Source organism: Tubulanus polymorphus, chromosome 5 (assembly GCF_964204645.1).
Source record: "Tubulanus polymorphus chromosome 5, tnTubPoly1.2, whole genome shotgun sequence".
NCBI lineage: Eukaryota > Metazoa > Nemertea > Palaeonemertea > Tubulaniformes > Tubulanidae > Tubulanus > Tubulanus polymorphus.
Genome location: NC_134029.1, coordinates 21,993,996 through 22,009,837, shown reverse-complemented (window position 1 = coordinate 22,009,837; position 15,842 = coordinate 21,993,996). Strand labels below are relative to the sequence as shown.

Here is a 15,842-nt window from a genome sequence, read left to right as displayed (position 1 = left end):
TAGTAGTGAGGGGGTGGGCTTCAGCTCCCCCACTACAAAGGGTCCTGAAGTCCATCAATTTTGCACAAATTGACCTTTGCATTACTGTAATACTTACTCATTTATGTAACATTTTGTCATCTTAAATGATACGTGCACTCTCCCCATTTTTCAATTTTGCTATGCTTCAAATTGCTGGTAGGAAGGAAAAGTATCATCAAAAGTTTACGATCTTTCTACGAATCAAGTAGATGGCTTCTGTATAATTAGTGACATGGCATCGCTGCATTGCTGGCCTGAATTCATTAGACGCAATTAAACAATGATGTTGTGCATAAAAACTGAAGTATTTCCTTCCATTGAAAATTCTACACGGTCAAATGCAACCTGCATCAATGAAGAACCGACATGCCTCGTATTGTGCGTAGATATGTCAAAAATACATGAAGAAGATTGATTTTTGATTGGATTATGTATATGTGTTTTGGTTGTGAATACGTAATTTTCTGCAGCATCATGCCGTTTGTATATTGAGAAAGTTCTTTGGATATATTAGAATATAGAAATATGCAGGATATGAAGCAATCGGACGCGATTAAACGTAATATTTCATTGGATAAAATCATTTCCTTGGGTAAGTGACGTAGTCTTTGGAGAACTATGCGTACAAATGCGTCAGTCAGCCATTTCGACAACGATGTAAAAATCTGGTCTTTTCTTATGGTATTGCAGATGATAGAACCTGTACAGGCTACTGCAGTAGTACCAATCGTCGATGGTATGAAGAACGCGTATGTGACACGTATTGCTGTTGGAAAAACTATCATAAGTATTGCTGCGTTGAGATTGAGAATCGAATTCATATCGTCGACAACCAAGTATCAACTGGACATCAACGCCAGTCATGCGGGTACGTCCTGCATGTAATGTTGGACTGTTGAATAAGATAATCATGGAACATTTCATTAAGGATTTGTTTAGATCGTTTCCAAATAGCAGTTATAAAATCCCTCTGGCTCTGACTGTTCAGTATGGGTGCCAGCCTATGGCTGTTTTATATTTGCTTTCTTTATTCACCAGACTGAATGAAATTGGATGGAGAACACGAATATTTGGTCTACTTCCCGGTTTACTTGTTCTTATAGTTGTCACCGTAATCGTCATCGTTTTGATCGCTTATTTTAGCTATAAATTCCACCGCGCTGGCGGTAAGACCATTGATTTCTAATTAACGCTTTAACTTAGTTAATCGATCTAGAATACACAATTCATGCATAACTTCCATGGTTTCTTCCAGTAGTGAGTCGCGATGATAATGTAGCCCGACAAGATGTGTCTCGTGTCCGACCGCTTTCGTTTTACAGACAGGCGACCGACCTACGATGGACATCCGTCGAATTCATTGAAGAAATTGAAACTCGACCGGAACCATCCGCTCCCAAAGAAAATCTGCAAAACAACGAACCGATAAAAGGCCAGATCATCGATAAAGATGTATACGATCAGCAACCGATAATCACGGATGTGCTTACACCAGTTTCTGATGATAACAGGAGATTTGTTCACGAATCTATTGAGAATCTCTACCAGAACGAAACCTCAAATGTCGACCGTAATCAGTGTTTTCTTTATGAACGATATCCGAGTCAATATCAACAATTCGCGTACTACTACGAGAGCGACTAAAAAGTTACATAAGAAATATTTTTCCGATGATTTTTCTATATCATTAAAAAATGAGACAATCGGATCAGCAAATGGTTTATGCTTTTCAATCTTTATGCATATATCAAAATACTACACAAAAGAAGAAGTATTCAATATTCTATGTATTTCTGTTAAGAATTTCGAGTTTCAGTGTTCGAACGGCTGTGGATCGAAATCTTTTATTCGCCACGCAGTACATCAAGAAATTCAAAGTCGAATCGAGGACAGTCATAAAAAGGGCAACTTTTCGTAAAACCATTCTCGCATCCATATTCATTAACCAGCCTGCGAAAAGAGTTATAAGTCTATCTAAACAACCGGGTATTTCACAAAGTAGAAATATAAGAACTATACCAGACAACATTTTCATTATTTGTCGTTGTTGTTTTTTATCGGATGTTATATTCGTCGTGATGTTATGTCGTTTATGACGCGCTGATGTCGTGGTAACGACCAGCACTATGCTGTTGATAGCTATGATTCCGAGAGGAATCAAAACCGTTCCGAATAGAAAATAGAGCTTTCTGTTTTCATACGAGGCCGGATATTTAAACGGCGTTTCTGTTCTTTTCGTTTTAAGACCCATCGTATAAATGATTTGACCGGATTTTAGGCAATTATTTTCCCAAATTCCTGGTAGTTCTTTGGGAAAGAAAAAAGGCCAATAGAACAACGCGCTTATGAATAATATAACTAGTGTCGATATATTGGCAGTTTTGTGAGTCCAGAATTTCTTGAAACTCAACGGAAAAGCCACGACGAACATCCTTTCGAGAGTTATTATGACTACAGACCAGTTACGCGACATCTGAAATAAGTAAAAGAACGGCATGGTGAATACGATGATATCTTGACCGAAGTGCCAATCGTCGTAGCGGAATAACCAGTGACCAATCGTAACGTAGACGTACACAGTTCTAGCCGGGAACAAAGTGAACGCCGTGATTAGAAACAATAAGTCAAAGACGGTTAGTATCAAAACCGTGTGACAAGAAGGTTCATGTAGCCGAACGAAAACTATGATCGTCACCAGATTGACCAAGAGTCCGAAAGTTGCTAATGGACCGAAAACAAATATATACAAATAAACGCTGAATGTGTAATCCCATCTGTACGGAGGAAGCTCGCACTGCGTTTCGTTCGCTCCATTGTCAGACAGATTCATGATGCGAAATGTTTCTCATGAATATGAAATGACAATTTCCATAATTTAATGTCTATTCCTAGATCCTATATTGTATATATACATCGTGAAATATAACATTCGATTTTCGGACCCTGGGGAAAGTAAACGATTGAGAGAGAACGAACTTAAATTAGATTTGTTCAAGCTACGAACGATGAAAAGGTGGTGCCCGTTATGATAAAATTGTTTATCAGGAACTGTCAAAGTTATATGTATTAGCTTTTCTGATTTTTCTTCATGTCATTTGTATAACTTTCAAGGCTATAGATAAATGTTATGTTATATGCTATGTTATGAAAGGCTTTTCATGAAATAATCCTGATTGATGCCATGCATGCAGTTAAAGGCCAGACAGCTCTGGTAGATGGTGGGCTATATTACAAAAAACTCTCAACATTTGGAAATATGCTACATATGCTTCGTTACAAAAAAACAATGAAACTTAATTCGACAAGACTTTTCGTGACATAGGCCTTTTGACTCTTCAATATGTATGGATATACATTAATGGAGAAATTCGAAATTCATTTGAACGTTGAATATTGTAATTCACAATAAAGTTCTTGACAACCAGCCGCGCTTGTGACGCAAGACTGTATTGCATCATGGGTACCTTAGTAACTGGACCAGTATTTCCCTTGGTTACTGGTGACATCTTTGAAAAAATTAGACGCATTCGTATCTCGTCCGATCTAGGGCAAAATTGCTGGCAGCGAATGGAATAAATTGGAGAATATTATGCAGAACTGTCCGATATTTCAGAGTAACGCGGCACTGAATGCAAATGTACCAGCATTCACCCCGAACCAACCAGGAACCTCGACATCGGGACGTTGTTTTTCAGACGACGAAGAGATTGATGAAGAAAATCATTGGACGATTTCACTGAGGTGTGCCATCTGTTTAGAGTATCTCAACCTGCCCAAAGTCTTGCCATGTGGCCACTCATTCTGTCGCAAGTAAGTAAAACAAATTCCCAGTCTATGGCGGCTATAGGCCGAGACTGGTTAAAACTCAATTCGATGAAATTATCTTTTATTGATAGGCTATATGTATGATAGCTTGAAGGCGAACGTCATGGACTTAATTTGATAAACGATCCACCTTGTCATATTCACGGTCTTTAAAACAATCATTACATTACATATTCTACTAAAAAAGTGTGTCAGGCATAGGCCCATTTTGAAGGCATATTTTCTTTCAGTTGCATCCAAGAGCTTATTGAACACTGTAGGCCTAAGAATGTCGGTCTGCATCCACTGCAACAGAAGATACATTGTCCCGCTTGTCGTCAGAAATGTATCATCAGTAAATTCTATCGGTTTTCTCCGCCGAATCATGCTATCACGTGTGCCATAGACGGCTGGATACAACATAAAGATACTAAACGCACTAACAAAATCAAGAAGATACCCATAGAAACGGTAAACCTTTGTTTAGATCATTTTTATACTAATCTACGTTATCTTTATTTTGTTGTACTGGCGAGCGACTTTTCATAAAATCTTCATTTATCTTGATAGGAGGATTTTGCGATGCAAACTGAAACTCAAGTGAAAGAGGTGAAAAGTTTTTGCGGCGGAACTCCCATCATCAATTTCACTGATAATGAAACTCAAACAAATCGACCTGAGAAGGTGTCCGAATTTGAATGCGGGGTTTACATCAAAACGCGGAATATTTCTGTACCGATATCTGCCGTCACATCTACCATGTTAGTTACCGGAGACCGAGGATGTTCAAAATTTGGAGCTTTGACCAACGCCGACCGTTCGACTTTAGACGAGTATCTACATTGCCCAGTAGCTGAGCGTCAGAATGAATATACATCCACAGAAGTGACGAATGATCTGACGGCTATAGTAGACGGGATTAGGGCAGCTTATACATTGTACGACGATACCCTCGTACCAAAGGTCGAGCCCGTTAAGAAGACCGAGATCGCCATTCAAACGGATCGAATTAAGGAGGATGGTACATTGGTGTGGTTGAAAGAACTGGTATTCTGGTTATTTTTTGTCAGTTCGCTGCTACTGATTGAAGCATGCGTTTTACCGATGAGCACTGACCACGACAATACTCGTCAATTTGCGTATTTTATGACCGCGCTGCTCTTAGCGGCGACTGCACCGACGATTTCCGATCGAGTTTGGGATGGCACCGAGAGAAGAACGTCGAATTCGGTCGACTTTAATTTCCTTGAAGATGATGGCGAAAATTATCTAACTACATAAAAATTAAAAAATCATGAGTGTATAAAATTTGTATAAACAATGATAGCAAACTATTTTATTATGAGGTCATACCATTATACACATTTTGATATGCTTGTTGAATTTAGATTAATTTAAGTATATATATTTTATGAATAGTAGAAATAAACATTTACTTTTATCTTAGTATATATTACCAAGCTCATTATATATTCTTTTATAAAAAACAACCCACTTCATCTACCATATCTAAATTATGAATGGAGTCGGTTATTTGCAAAATTCGGCGATCGCGGTTGAATTTTCCAACAAATCCCAATATTTCCTCATCGTTTCTTTGGAGACAATTTGAGCCAAAAGTTGAGTGTAGAATTTGCAGACTGAAAATTGGCCTCGTTCCTGAAAACTAAAGCCGTTGATATGGCGAAGTTTAATGCCTAGATATCGCGTTAAGAATCCGGTAATAAATCGATCGCTTGTTGTACATTCAGTAGAGATCGCGGTAGCGTTCAGTATTTTCGGCAGAACGCGACCTGGTACAAGGTAAGCTCCGTCAACGCATCTCTGCACACCGGAATAGCAGCCGTTGGGAAAATCAACCAAACTGATAAATTCGGCATTTCTAGCCAAACGACAACATCCAATAAAGTCTTCGTAACGATGGCGCTGGTCTAAATTACTGATTTGGTCTATCAACTTCGGTATGTTAATCATTATGTTATCATTTGCAAAAATTGCGTACTGCACACCCGAGCAGTGTTCATCGATCCACTGCATGGCTGGAATATTAAGAACAGACCGGTTCAGTTCATCCAACGTGGACAATCTTGTTATTATGATATCTTTGTTAGCTCGAGATTCAGACGAAAGAACGTTGTTTTTGTATTCGTGCGGCGAGTTGAAGAACAATCCAGTGATGAAAACTAGTCGAGATTTGTATCGTTTATTCAGCGTCCATCGACCGTATGAATTCCGTATCGCATCACGTGATTCTGCGTTACGAAACATCGAGAAACAGACGATGATGAATTGCAGACCGATAGGACACACTTCCGACGGACCTTCTACTATTGTTGGGTGCTTCTTGGGAAAATCCATCATCTCATCAAAATGTTGATCTTCGATTGCGCTGGTTGACGTGGTTGCGTTCAATTTGAATTGGTTTCCGATGATATTTTGAGCACCAACCAGATTAAAATACGACTGCATTTGCTCGTTCAGTCCTAGAGCCGCATGTGAAGCGGATTGTTGTTGTTGAGATTGAACATTTTCAGCGATCGCCTTCTCTTTAACGATATCTGATTTTAACACTTTATGATATCTATTCTGAACTTTATCATATTCTTGCCTCAGAAATCGATGAAAATGCTGTTCAGCCATCGCGTTTTCTTTCGCGTCCACTACTTTTTCATTTTTTTCGAAGTCTGTTCCATTTTTTGAGACGAATTTCTTCACTTTCTGGCGCATCGTATCTCCGGCTTTAGGCCATTTCGATTCGGGCATATTTTCAAAATCCGTTTCGCCCTCGTGGTTTGACCATAGCTTACGTATTTCATATATGAAAATGACTATGGAAAAAATTACGCAAATACTAAGCATACGCCGCAAAGGTTTGTTAGACATGTTTCGTTGTGTATATAACCAACTCATTTGAGTAAATACGAAACATGTGAAAATGTACCTGTTGATATTGAAAAGTAAATTTGCTGACATATGTTGCAATTTCATGGCAATTCATTAATGTTGGCGACAGAAGGAACTCTGATTAAAAAACTTTCCTTGCTTTTATCCACGGGGAGCAATAGAAGTTGGTTTGCCATATACGGTATATTTTTTTATGAAAGTACTGACAATAATTTTTGATAATGATTCACTTTTTTAAAGTGCCTTACATAAGATCCTCAAAGCTCAGAGAAATATTTAGAAATTACTGATCAATCGCTTTTTTTTTCTAACTTAAAAGCTATCATACATTGATTTTATTAGCATTGAAAAACAACATACATTTCTGGTAAACTAACATCGTAGCTGCATTGACTGGAAATGCTCGCAGAGCAGTTACAAGCGAACCTTTCATAAATACTCTGATTCCATCTAACTTGTAGCTCTGTTTCACGCAATCGATTGTGTTGGCGTATTTCGTTCCGAACGTATCAGCTTGCATTCGACTTTTGATGACGTCAAACGGCATGATCATATACCAGGATAAAACCCCGGCCATTCCTCCTGAGACTAGTTCACACATAATTCCGTGTTTGTCGAATTTCGTGCTCGTCTGCTCCATAAACCACGTGTAAACAACCCAATAGGCGGCGCTGGCGGGTAGATCCCTAATTGCGTTGATAGTGAACCCCCTGTACACTCTCCGTAGTCCACCTTGCTGGTACAGATTTTTAAAACAGTCTATTGGACCTTTGTCGTAATTTTTCGATTTCATATGATGATCTACACCTCCCCCTTAAAATGAAATACGTATACTTATCTAACATGACATGAAATACGCTATCCCATCACCAAAAATAGAATCGTGAGCAATTTTGAAATGTCTTGACGTATTCTACTTTTTTTAAAGATAACGTTTACCTCGTCCAACCTGGGACTGCAGTCTCACTTTGATAACTTCAGTCGGACAGGCGATGAATACTTGCGCTATGCCACCAGTAAAACCAGCTAAAACGATATTTCTATAACAGGGTGTTGTCCGAGCTCGTCCATCTTCTAGAGCGTTCAGTGTATTGCTGTAAACGCCGAAAAATACCGAGTTCACGACGCCGTACGATACCAGAGGCAATCCTAAGCCTCGAAAAAAACCGTGAGCCTGGATTCGCGAGAGATGATAGTAATGAACATTTTTATAAGAAATAGGAATGATAGAATCATATGAAAAATACGTACCAATCCGTGCTGACCGATTGTTCTGATTACATGTACTGTAGTCTTCCCGTGGCTTTTATCGACTTGGTAGTTTACCTTTTTGAAAATAATTCATGCAATATATCATTTTTCCAGGAATGCTATTAAGACACCAGACTTAAGTGAGGTATAGGTAAGATCGATTTAACTCGTATTTGTATCTGTACCCTTGAGCCGGATTGTCTTACCTTCGTCGTATCAAAAGGATGCCCGACTAATAGCCCGGCCAAACCTGGAAAAAAAACAAGTAAAAGCGTATTTTTTTCCACTAACCGTCCATGCATTCGGTGAGATCGATTTGTCTTATATATACTTTACCCCCAAAAGCTCCCGCTACATAATCGTTCACAGTTACACCGTTGCCTTCCATTTCAAAAGCTGCATAATAATTCAGAATTATTCAGAATTCATCTCGCACAGAATATTTCATTGGTGTTTTATGCGTGATAGAATACGATGAAAACATCGCATTGCCATAAAAAGGCCCTAAATTGAAATATGTGATTTTGTAGTGTATATCGTATCAAATGGTTTGCAAGCAACAATCATGATACATACTGTGTCCAAGAGACCGAAATTAATTTCAGATTTTAGCGATCTCAACCAAACACAAATGAAGACGGTCCTAATATATATGACATTGAAGAGGTTTCAAGTGATTACCGGACATATACACAGCCTTATTATATATATTCAAGAACAACATGACGTATGTTCAGGCACTGAAATTAGAATTTCAGATATATACAAACCTCCACGACCGAAGTTTGTAGCTAGTGAAGGATATTCTCATTCTGTTTAGCTTTCTTCGTGATATTTTGGCCTACCTTAACTTACGACATTGAGCTCGTACTTTGTCAATATTGAATACACATTCGATGATAAACGCGGCAGGTTAATGTAATGAAGTGGTAGTAACCCTGTCGTTTGTGTGCCATTGGGTAAAAGATAGAACAAAACGAAGATAAGAATGTTTTCAATCATACTGAGAAGTGCGATAACCATACGTATATCTTCAATGTTTTGTCAATGAAAGTAAAAAGATTAGTAAAATTGCTAGGCCTGAATGGAATGTAGAGTTCCGCTCAGACAATTAATATCCATAGTTTTAAACTATCATGTTTTGTTTATTGTAAATAGCAACCATTATGTATATATAAGATATTAACATTCATTGTGTAATTCGTCAATCATCTCAACACAAAAACACAACTGTCTATACCAATATATCTACAACTCCTGTCGTGTTCGTATCCTGGGAAAATCAGAAATTACGAACGTGTGATAGTCAAAAGCCTACAAAATCAACAGAATTGACAATTTTGGACTTATTTTGTGGATCAGACAGTTGTGGAACTGATATCTCAGTGGAAAGTAATTTTCAAAAGTCCGCTTTGGCGCTTCCCCGATAAACCGTACGGTGCTGCCGCAACGCTCATCGTTAGCGGAATTTTAATACACTAATATGGAACGACTCTGGCAATCGGTTTACGAGGCATCTCACTGATTGCCAGATTATGTTCTTGTTAGTGTATGAAAAATCCGCTAACGATGAGCATAGCGGCAGCACCTTATGGTAAGATAGCAAATACTTGTCCCATCGGGGTAATGCATTGCGATGTCTTTAACCTCCAGGTACCATTTAAATGGTTGGAGGGCCTGGAGTAATTACGTTACCAAAATAATAACTCCAAGCTCTTATCAAGCAGCACATTATTGATTGCCAGACACAAAGCCAGTCGTTTAGGTAGCCGAGTTTTTTGAGTCGAGTTCCTTGAAAAAACAAAACAAATACCGCGACCAACAATCATTTGAAGTTTGATATTGAAGAGTTTCCTAAAATTTTATAAAGTAAAAAACTATGCTGTCTTCAAATTGCGAGGAAATTCCTTTATTTCATAGACAACACTTGATTCCGTGAGTTGAACAAAAAATATACGATTTTATTTCAAATTTTTCACGTCATCGATTATTTTCAGGATTTTAGCGCGTTTATTTTGCCAATCATTTGAATACTCGGCGTCACAATTCCCGTAGTAATTCACAGTATCGTGGTACGCGGCTAGGTATGATCTCTGCACATCGGGCAGATCTTGTGGATGGTGATAAATCTTATTCCAACCTGAAAATAAACTCAAAATCTAATCCGCTCTTAGAAATCTCCAATCGACGAAGGAATGATCCATGCTTAGCTTTGATCCTATAATCGATGTGAAGAATTGAAATCGGCCGAAAAGTTGCAGAGCTGCCGCGTTAACCTAGTGACGGATCAGTAAAACGCCAAGAAAGATAGTACTTTGAAGGCTTCAGTGCGAACTTTCGCTACAGCCTAGGTAGAGAAGCATCATCATCAGGTAAACTCAGTCACCTAATGAAGATGCACTAGTAGCGGTGGTATCTAGTTAACCTGCAAATTACTATCTGTGTTTCCGTTTTATACAAATAACTTACCGATGTTAAGATTAGTTACATCGAATCCATTCCAGCATGAAATGTCGCACTCTAATTCATACAAACAGGTGCATTCATTTTCAAACTTTGTTACATCTAGAGGGTATCTGCTTTTATCTTCTAACGCCTCGTACGCGTCCAGGGTATCGGAGCACCTCTTCGAGAAACAGCCCATGTTGCAGTAACGTCGAGAATTAAAGAAATCGGTGCAACGCTGCGCGACAGCGGCGGTAGGTCGGACCTGAAATAAAGTTATCCTGATGGGTTCAATTCGGAACTCTGGAACTTATGGGTCCAGCCGACTGAGTAATCACTCGTCCATTTATTGAGAAAATAGTTCAAACTCATTTTCAAAATTCCGATTCCCACTTGAAGTGGATGCAAAATGGGCTCCATCCACATAACAAAATAATTCATTGACAATAAAGACGAACACATAATGCATACCTTTCTCTCTAGGGAACAAAGAAGGTAGTTGTTAACGCAAGCCCTCATACATCGTTCTTCAGTTTCACCCTTTCGGCAAACCCTGTGTTCGCAGCAATACTGGTTGCCTTTTACGTTGAAACTGTCGCATTCTTCAGCCGGAAACTTATCATACAGGTTCAGACGTTCGCAGGTATTGATGTACATACCGGGCGAACAGGCGGCATATACCGTACTCCCGGTCAGCCCTGCCAAAGTGAACATACGGGTCATGTAAAGTAATTCTATTCCTTCTAGTCCTAACGATGATATATTTTCATTGCAAAAAAACATATTTATTTATTGAAGATTTTTTGAAGTTTAAAATCGATTATCTTCGAAAGTAAAAGAGAATCCGCATCACTGAGAATCTTACCGATAATGAAGAGAGTTACCAAAAGCTGCATCATCATTTGATCCACATAAATCTAACTATTTTGTGATGCGTATTTGTAGATTTATATACCTTCATGGATATTATATTAGCAAATATACGAACAGGTAAATACTGTTTAGTCAAATACAGCTTTTTTGCGCAAAGATAAAATGTCCTAACAGCTGACGCGGCGAGTTAAGTTGATAAATCGGTCTTCAAAAGTGAATATTTGATTATTTATTGAAATAGCCATGTTATATTTTTACTGCAGTAAAATCATAATCCTTTGAACCGTGGAACTGTGTTCAACCGTTTCACAGCGTGTTGTTTTGACGAAATCTAAAACTCAATGAAAAATGTTCGATTCAAATTGATATTTGCTGATGACAACGAATGTTTGTTTTGGGTATATCGAATCTCACCAGACGCACGTTCAAAACGTTTTCCTAAATGTACATTCGATTTCAACTGTATACATTTGTCAGTCGGTTGAAAATTCAAAAATCTAAAAAAGAAAGATAGAAAATATGTAAATACAAGTTTAATTAATTAATGTAATGACGCTCAATACAATGTAAAACGTTTATATGACTAGGAAATCCATGTCAGCCCCCCCAAAAAAGAATTTCCTTTTCATTCCGATATTTTTGGGCTTTGCAAATACATAAGTCTATGCGCATGCCATCTATTATATTTTCAGGTGCATAACAGGACTAAGCTATTCGATATGATTACGAAATTACCAGCCTAAATTTCTAAAGAAAAACTGACAAGTGACAAATAAGTTTTTTTCACGAATATAATGGTCGGTCACTAATGAGTCATAAAATTCATATTCATAGCCTACACAACCACATCCGCCTATGCAAGTTTCGTAATGACTCATTGCCTTTTCAACGATGTCAAAATCATTCTTAGGCCCGCATTATTTCCATTTCATTTTCAACATTGTCACTTCATGTGATATTGTCTGAACGAAACTCGATGTATCCATAAATAGTCAAATTATTAATTTCTCAGATAGATGACACCCGCACGCTCGACAATTTAACACCTATCTCAGTCCATTCAGATCGCGGTTCGCGGCGGTAACGCATAGTAAACTGCGGTAATAAAAGTCCTACTTTACGGAACAAGTTTATAAAGCGTATGCGCGCGTCGAAGACAACAGACACGAGTTCTTACCTCAAAATGCAGTTGTTTGTGATTATTCTGCTGGCGATTGGAATAATTTCATTGACCACGGGTGAGTAGGATCCGACGAGAATTATGTTCCAAGTCAACCTTTCCATAAGAAAACTATAGCATATAAACTTTTAACGAAAAAAATTTCAATGAATGGAATTACGTATCAATTGTGTAGGGAATTCGACGCGCCTTCATTTCTTAACGGAATCTATTTCGAAAAAGAATTCAATTTCAATTTCAAGTGTTTTTACATCGAAACTAGATCTGGGCAATCTGTTCGGTTGTTCTTAAAAGAATGTACGCATCTAATTTTTATTAAAGATAAATTCATATCATGGCAAATATGAATAAAATGACACAATCGCAATAGAATTCGTCATCTAATATTGTAGACTTTACGTCACTCATTCTAATACCACATGCGGGTGCGTTTCGTCATATCATTAAGCAATCTATTTTGAAATTGGGCCATGCGCTAGCGTGACATATTGCACGACTAATGCTGCGATGCGTTGTGTTGAGTCGTTATGTTCTTTTGACGATTTTCATTTCTCATTACATGTTCTGTCACCATGTTCGACCTGCATTTTTAATTTCCAATCGTTTTGGTTTGATTTTGAAAAGGGAGTCCAGTGACACCACGAGACACTGAAGATGAATACATGAAGGAAGATCGGGAGTGTATAATCTGCGCTAAATGGTGTCAATTCGGATTCGTTCCGGGACCAGGCGGTTGCCCTTTATGTAAATGCAGACCGCCACCAATAAGTAAGTGACGTTGCTAGAGGAGCAGTATATAGGCAAATATTGTGTGTCCTGTCTGTGCTACCAATGATAGTTTGTTTATCAGTAATTTTACCAATTCGGCCAGTTCTTCTCCAGATCCTGAGTGCTTTAAAAACCTGGGTAATTATCTTCTTTTTAAGGTGCATGAAAACCTATGTTCACGAGTTGCACGATTTCGTAGAATTAAACTACAGGGCTACACCTGATTTCCTATCTCACACCATCCCGCAAACGGTTCACCACAATTCAACCCGCATCATCATAAAATAATTACCTAGCTATCGACCACGTGGGTTTTGTTTTGAACAAACAGCGGGTTCTCATTAACCACGGCGATAATTAGCTATATTTCCGCGGTTGTTTCTTGGCACGGACCTCGTTGTAAATGTGTACGCGCAGAATGAAACGATCGTGGTATTTTATAGTTACTCCGCTTACCACAATTCCAGAGACGAAAATAAACTCAAGGAAATAATGATTAAGAAATTCTCAAATATTATACAGACATTATTCTATCAAATAGAAATGTTAAAGTCAGAAGACAACGTGTTTATTTTGCTTTTCGTAAAGGGAAATCTTTCAAAAGAGGAATTTGTCGCAGAATGTAGCGCAAACTTTATTAAGATTGTTCAGACATTCCGTGTGAACAGCCACGCTCTGAGTAACCGGCCGTATGGTTAAGTACGTCCAACATACGACTCAAGACTTCGATAGCAATGTTAGGCAAATAGTTTCGATAACTAAACAAATTTTTCGAATGTCGAAATTTGTCCCTTCGTCATCGGTGGCAATTACAATGCGCACTCTTTGCCTACCACTTCACGCTGATCGTTCAATGAAAATTGGTCATGTTCAATTTGTTCTACACCCACCATTCGATCTGGCGGTCTATCGCCACAAGAAAACACCGACAAAGGGAGAATATACATTTACCAAATGACAATGTTAATCATATGAATTCCTAATGTTCATTCTACTGAACGCAGTAAGTTGTCAAACATCAGTCCCAGATGCAATAACCATGAAAACGACTGACGAGTTATAATCCGATTTGTGCTGCTATACTAGAAGTTTTGTCACTCTCGCGTTGGGAAACGGTTGTAAATCGAGCTTCCATTCCATTTGTATATTCAATGGGTAATTGATGATTCACCCGTATACGTAACATCTGAAAAACTAATCTTTTGTTTAGCAAAACTGTATCGAATAATTTCTTTTGATTTGAAGCACTGCATTTTTCTCAGATCAATCGGGTGACTGTAATGGATATTGAGATATTCGGATTGAATGAAATTGATGCACGATTGAATGAAATTCATTTGCAGGATTGGTGCATAGATTACGAAAGAATCTGAAATAACAACAAATATGTGAATCTATCTTTCGCGCTTTTATTTCAGTCATCACTGGTTACGGATCGAAGCTAGCGCGTGGAGTGGTTTGTAAGGAATTAGCGTGCGAATACGAATGTCTATCCGGATATAAGAAGGACGAATTAGGATGTCCAATGTGTCAGTGTACACTAGAAAACGAGCAAAACATCTTGGAACAAATGCTGCTGAACGATGAACCAAATCCTTTATAGTCGTTCTGGCTTAACATATCATCCATTTATCAGGGATAATATCAAAACCAAGCATTTATGATCGTTGAAATGATATGTGAAGACGTTCCCCGTGTTCAATGATCTGAGGTGGTTTTTATTTCTATGTTTTGCAATGGAAATAAAGTCGTATTAGTCTCCGTAGTAATTTGCGTGCAAAAGCATAAATTCACTGCTTACTTATAAGAAGCGCCGACGTTTTCGAAACCTTTGATTTAATTTACAGCTTCGAACGTAGAACGTAGGAACTTCGAAAAGTTTTGGGGTTTAAAAACCAGTAATCTCTCGCGGGTCTGTGACGTTTATATTACATACATTCTATACGTAGCATGAATGTGTAGCTTATTTTATCAATCATTTACTATGTACGTAATAATAATTAGATGGCAGCTGTTTTTTGTAATTAATACATATTAAAAGGTCATAGTTTTGAATAAATGTAGTATTCATTATCAAATGAATTTAAGATCTCCCAATTACATGTATTTTCTTTTTCGAAACGTGGAAATCTACGAACTTGCCAATCTCATGCGGATCGCAACAATACACCGTCTAACATATCACCTTAAGGCGGGCGTAGGTCGGCCTTGCGACGGCTTGCGACTCACTGCGACGCGATTCACTGCGACTGCCAGCGACGATTGCGTCGCAACGACTCACCGACCTACGCTACCTTGCGACTGCCAGCGACGGGTTGCGACTGCCAGCGACGCCAGTCGCAATGAGTCGCACATGTTCTATTTTCTGCAACGCCACGCGACCGTCGCAACCGACCCGCGTGCTGTTGCGACTGGCAGCAACTAGTCGCACACAGTCGCTGACAATCGCGTCGCAACCGACTTGCGCGGCCACTTGTGACGCAACGCGACGATCGCGTCGCGTCGCAAGGCCGACCTACGCCCGGCTTTAGTCCCCAGAAGTTCGTTGTTACGAAGTTCCACTGCAACAACCACAAATCGTTATTAGACAAGAAGT

At 38.6% G+C, this 15,842-nt stretch overlaps 4 protein-coding genes across 6 annotated transcripts; 2 read left to right on the top strand and 2 right to left on the bottom strand.

The window, feature by feature from the left end:
- The first annotated feature begins 11 nt into the window (after positions 1-11).
- LOC141906149 (uncharacterized) lies at positions 12-2,037 on the top strand. 3 transcript variants are annotated; one of them, XM_074795364.1, is made up of 4 exons: positions 12-613; positions 712-889; positions 1,060-1,187; positions 1,280-2,037. In XM_074795364.1, the coding sequence occupies exons 1-4, from the start codon at positions 547-549 to the stop codon at positions 1,663-1,665; spliced, it is 759 nt and encodes a 252-aa protein (XP_074651465.1). In that variant the 5' UTR covers positions 12-546; the 3' UTR covers positions 1,666-2,037. The 3 variants fall into 3 exon arrangements, with proteins under 3 accessions (XP_074651465.1, XP_074651464.1, XP_074651466.1); XM_074795363.1 differs by having other exon boundaries at positions 1,277-2,037; XM_074795365.1 differs by lacking the exon at positions 1,060-1,187 and having other exon boundaries at positions 12-889; positions 1,277-2,037.
- A 5,014-nt stretch (positions 2,038-7,051) lies between these two features.
- LOC141906321 (solute carrier family 25 member 45-like) lies at positions 7,052-8,903 on the bottom strand. The gene is made up of 6 exons (XM_074795567.1): positions 8,751-8,903; positions 8,317-8,484; positions 8,187-8,230; positions 7,981-8,055; positions 7,669-7,903; positions 7,052-7,542 (listed from the first exon to the last, which is right to left on the bottom strand). Exons 2-6 carry the CDS (start codon positions 8,366-8,368, stop codon positions 7,052-7,054), a joined length of 897 nt encoding a protein of 298 aa, XP_074651668.1. The 5' UTR covers positions 8,369-8,484; positions 8,751-8,903.
- A 964-nt stretch (positions 8,904-9,867) lies between these two features.
- On the bottom strand, positions 9,868-11,408 carry LOC141906082 (uncharacterized). Its single transcript, XM_074795273.1, has 4 exons — positions 11,291-11,408; positions 10,897-11,123; positions 10,450-10,690; positions 9,868-10,120 (listed from the first exon to the last, which is right to left on the bottom strand). The coding sequence occupies exons 1-4, from the start codon at positions 11,325-11,327 to the stop codon at positions 9,942-9,944; spliced, it is 684 nt and encodes a 227-aa protein (XP_074651374.1). The 5' UTR covers positions 11,328-11,408; the 3' UTR covers positions 9,868-9,941.
- Positions 11,409-12,222: 814 nt separating this feature from the next.
- On the top strand, positions 12,223-15,284 carry LOC141905762 (uncharacterized). Its single transcript, XM_074794775.1, has 3 exons — positions 12,223-12,536; positions 13,103-13,246; positions 14,665-15,284. Exons 1-3 carry the CDS (start codon positions 12,440-12,442, stop codon positions 14,847-14,849), a joined length of 426 nt encoding a protein of 141 aa, XP_074650876.1. The 5' UTR covers positions 12,223-12,439; the 3' UTR covers positions 14,850-15,284.
- The last annotated feature ends 558 nt before the right edge of the window (positions 15,285-15,842 follow it).

Coding starts and splice junctions, on each gene's coding strand:
- LOC141906149 (XM_074795363.1), top strand. CDS start 547: ATGCAGGATATGAAGCAATCGGACGCGATTAAACGTAATATTTCATTG. Junction 614..711: donor GGATAAAATCATTTCCTTGG/GTAAGTGACGTA, acceptor ATGGTATTGCAG/ATGATAGAACCTGTACAGGC. Junction 890..1,059: donor CATCAACGCCAGTCATGCGG/GTACGTCCTGCA, acceptor TTTATTCACCAG/ACTGAATGAAATTGGATGGA.
- LOC141906321 (XM_074795567.1), bottom strand. CDS start 8,368: ATGGAAGGCAACGGTGTAACTGTGAACGATTATGTAGCGGGAGCTTTT. Junction 8,056..8,186: donor ATCCTTTTGATACGACGAAG/GTAAGACAATCC, acceptor ATTTTCAAAAAG/GTAAACTACCAAGTCGATAA. Junction 7,543..7,668: donor GCAGTCCCAGGTTGGACGAG/GTAAACGTTATC, acceptor TTTCATTTTAAG/GGGGAGGTGTAGATCATCAT.
- LOC141906082 (XM_074795273.1), bottom strand. CDS start 11,327: ATGATGATGCAGCTTTTGGTAACTCTCTTCATTATCG. Junction 11,124..11,290: donor GGTAACTCTCTTCATTATCG/GTAAGATTCTCA, acceptor TCACTTTGGCAG/GGCTGACCGGGAGTACGGTA. Junction 10,691..10,896: donor TTTGTTCCCTAGAGAGAAAG/GTATGCATTATG, acceptor ACTTTATTTCAG/GTCCGACCTACCGCCGCTGT.
- LOC141905762 (XM_074794775.1), top strand. CDS start 12,440: ATGCGCGCGTCGAAGACAACAGACACGAGTTCTTACCTCAAAATGCAG. Junction 12,537..13,102: donor AATAATTTCATTGACCACGG/GTGAGTAGGATC, acceptor GATTTTGAAAAG/GGAGTCCAGTGACACCACGA. Junction 13,247..14,664: donor ATGCAGACCGCCACCAATAA/GTAAGTGACGTT, acceptor CTTTTATTTCAG/TCATCACTGGTTACGGATCG.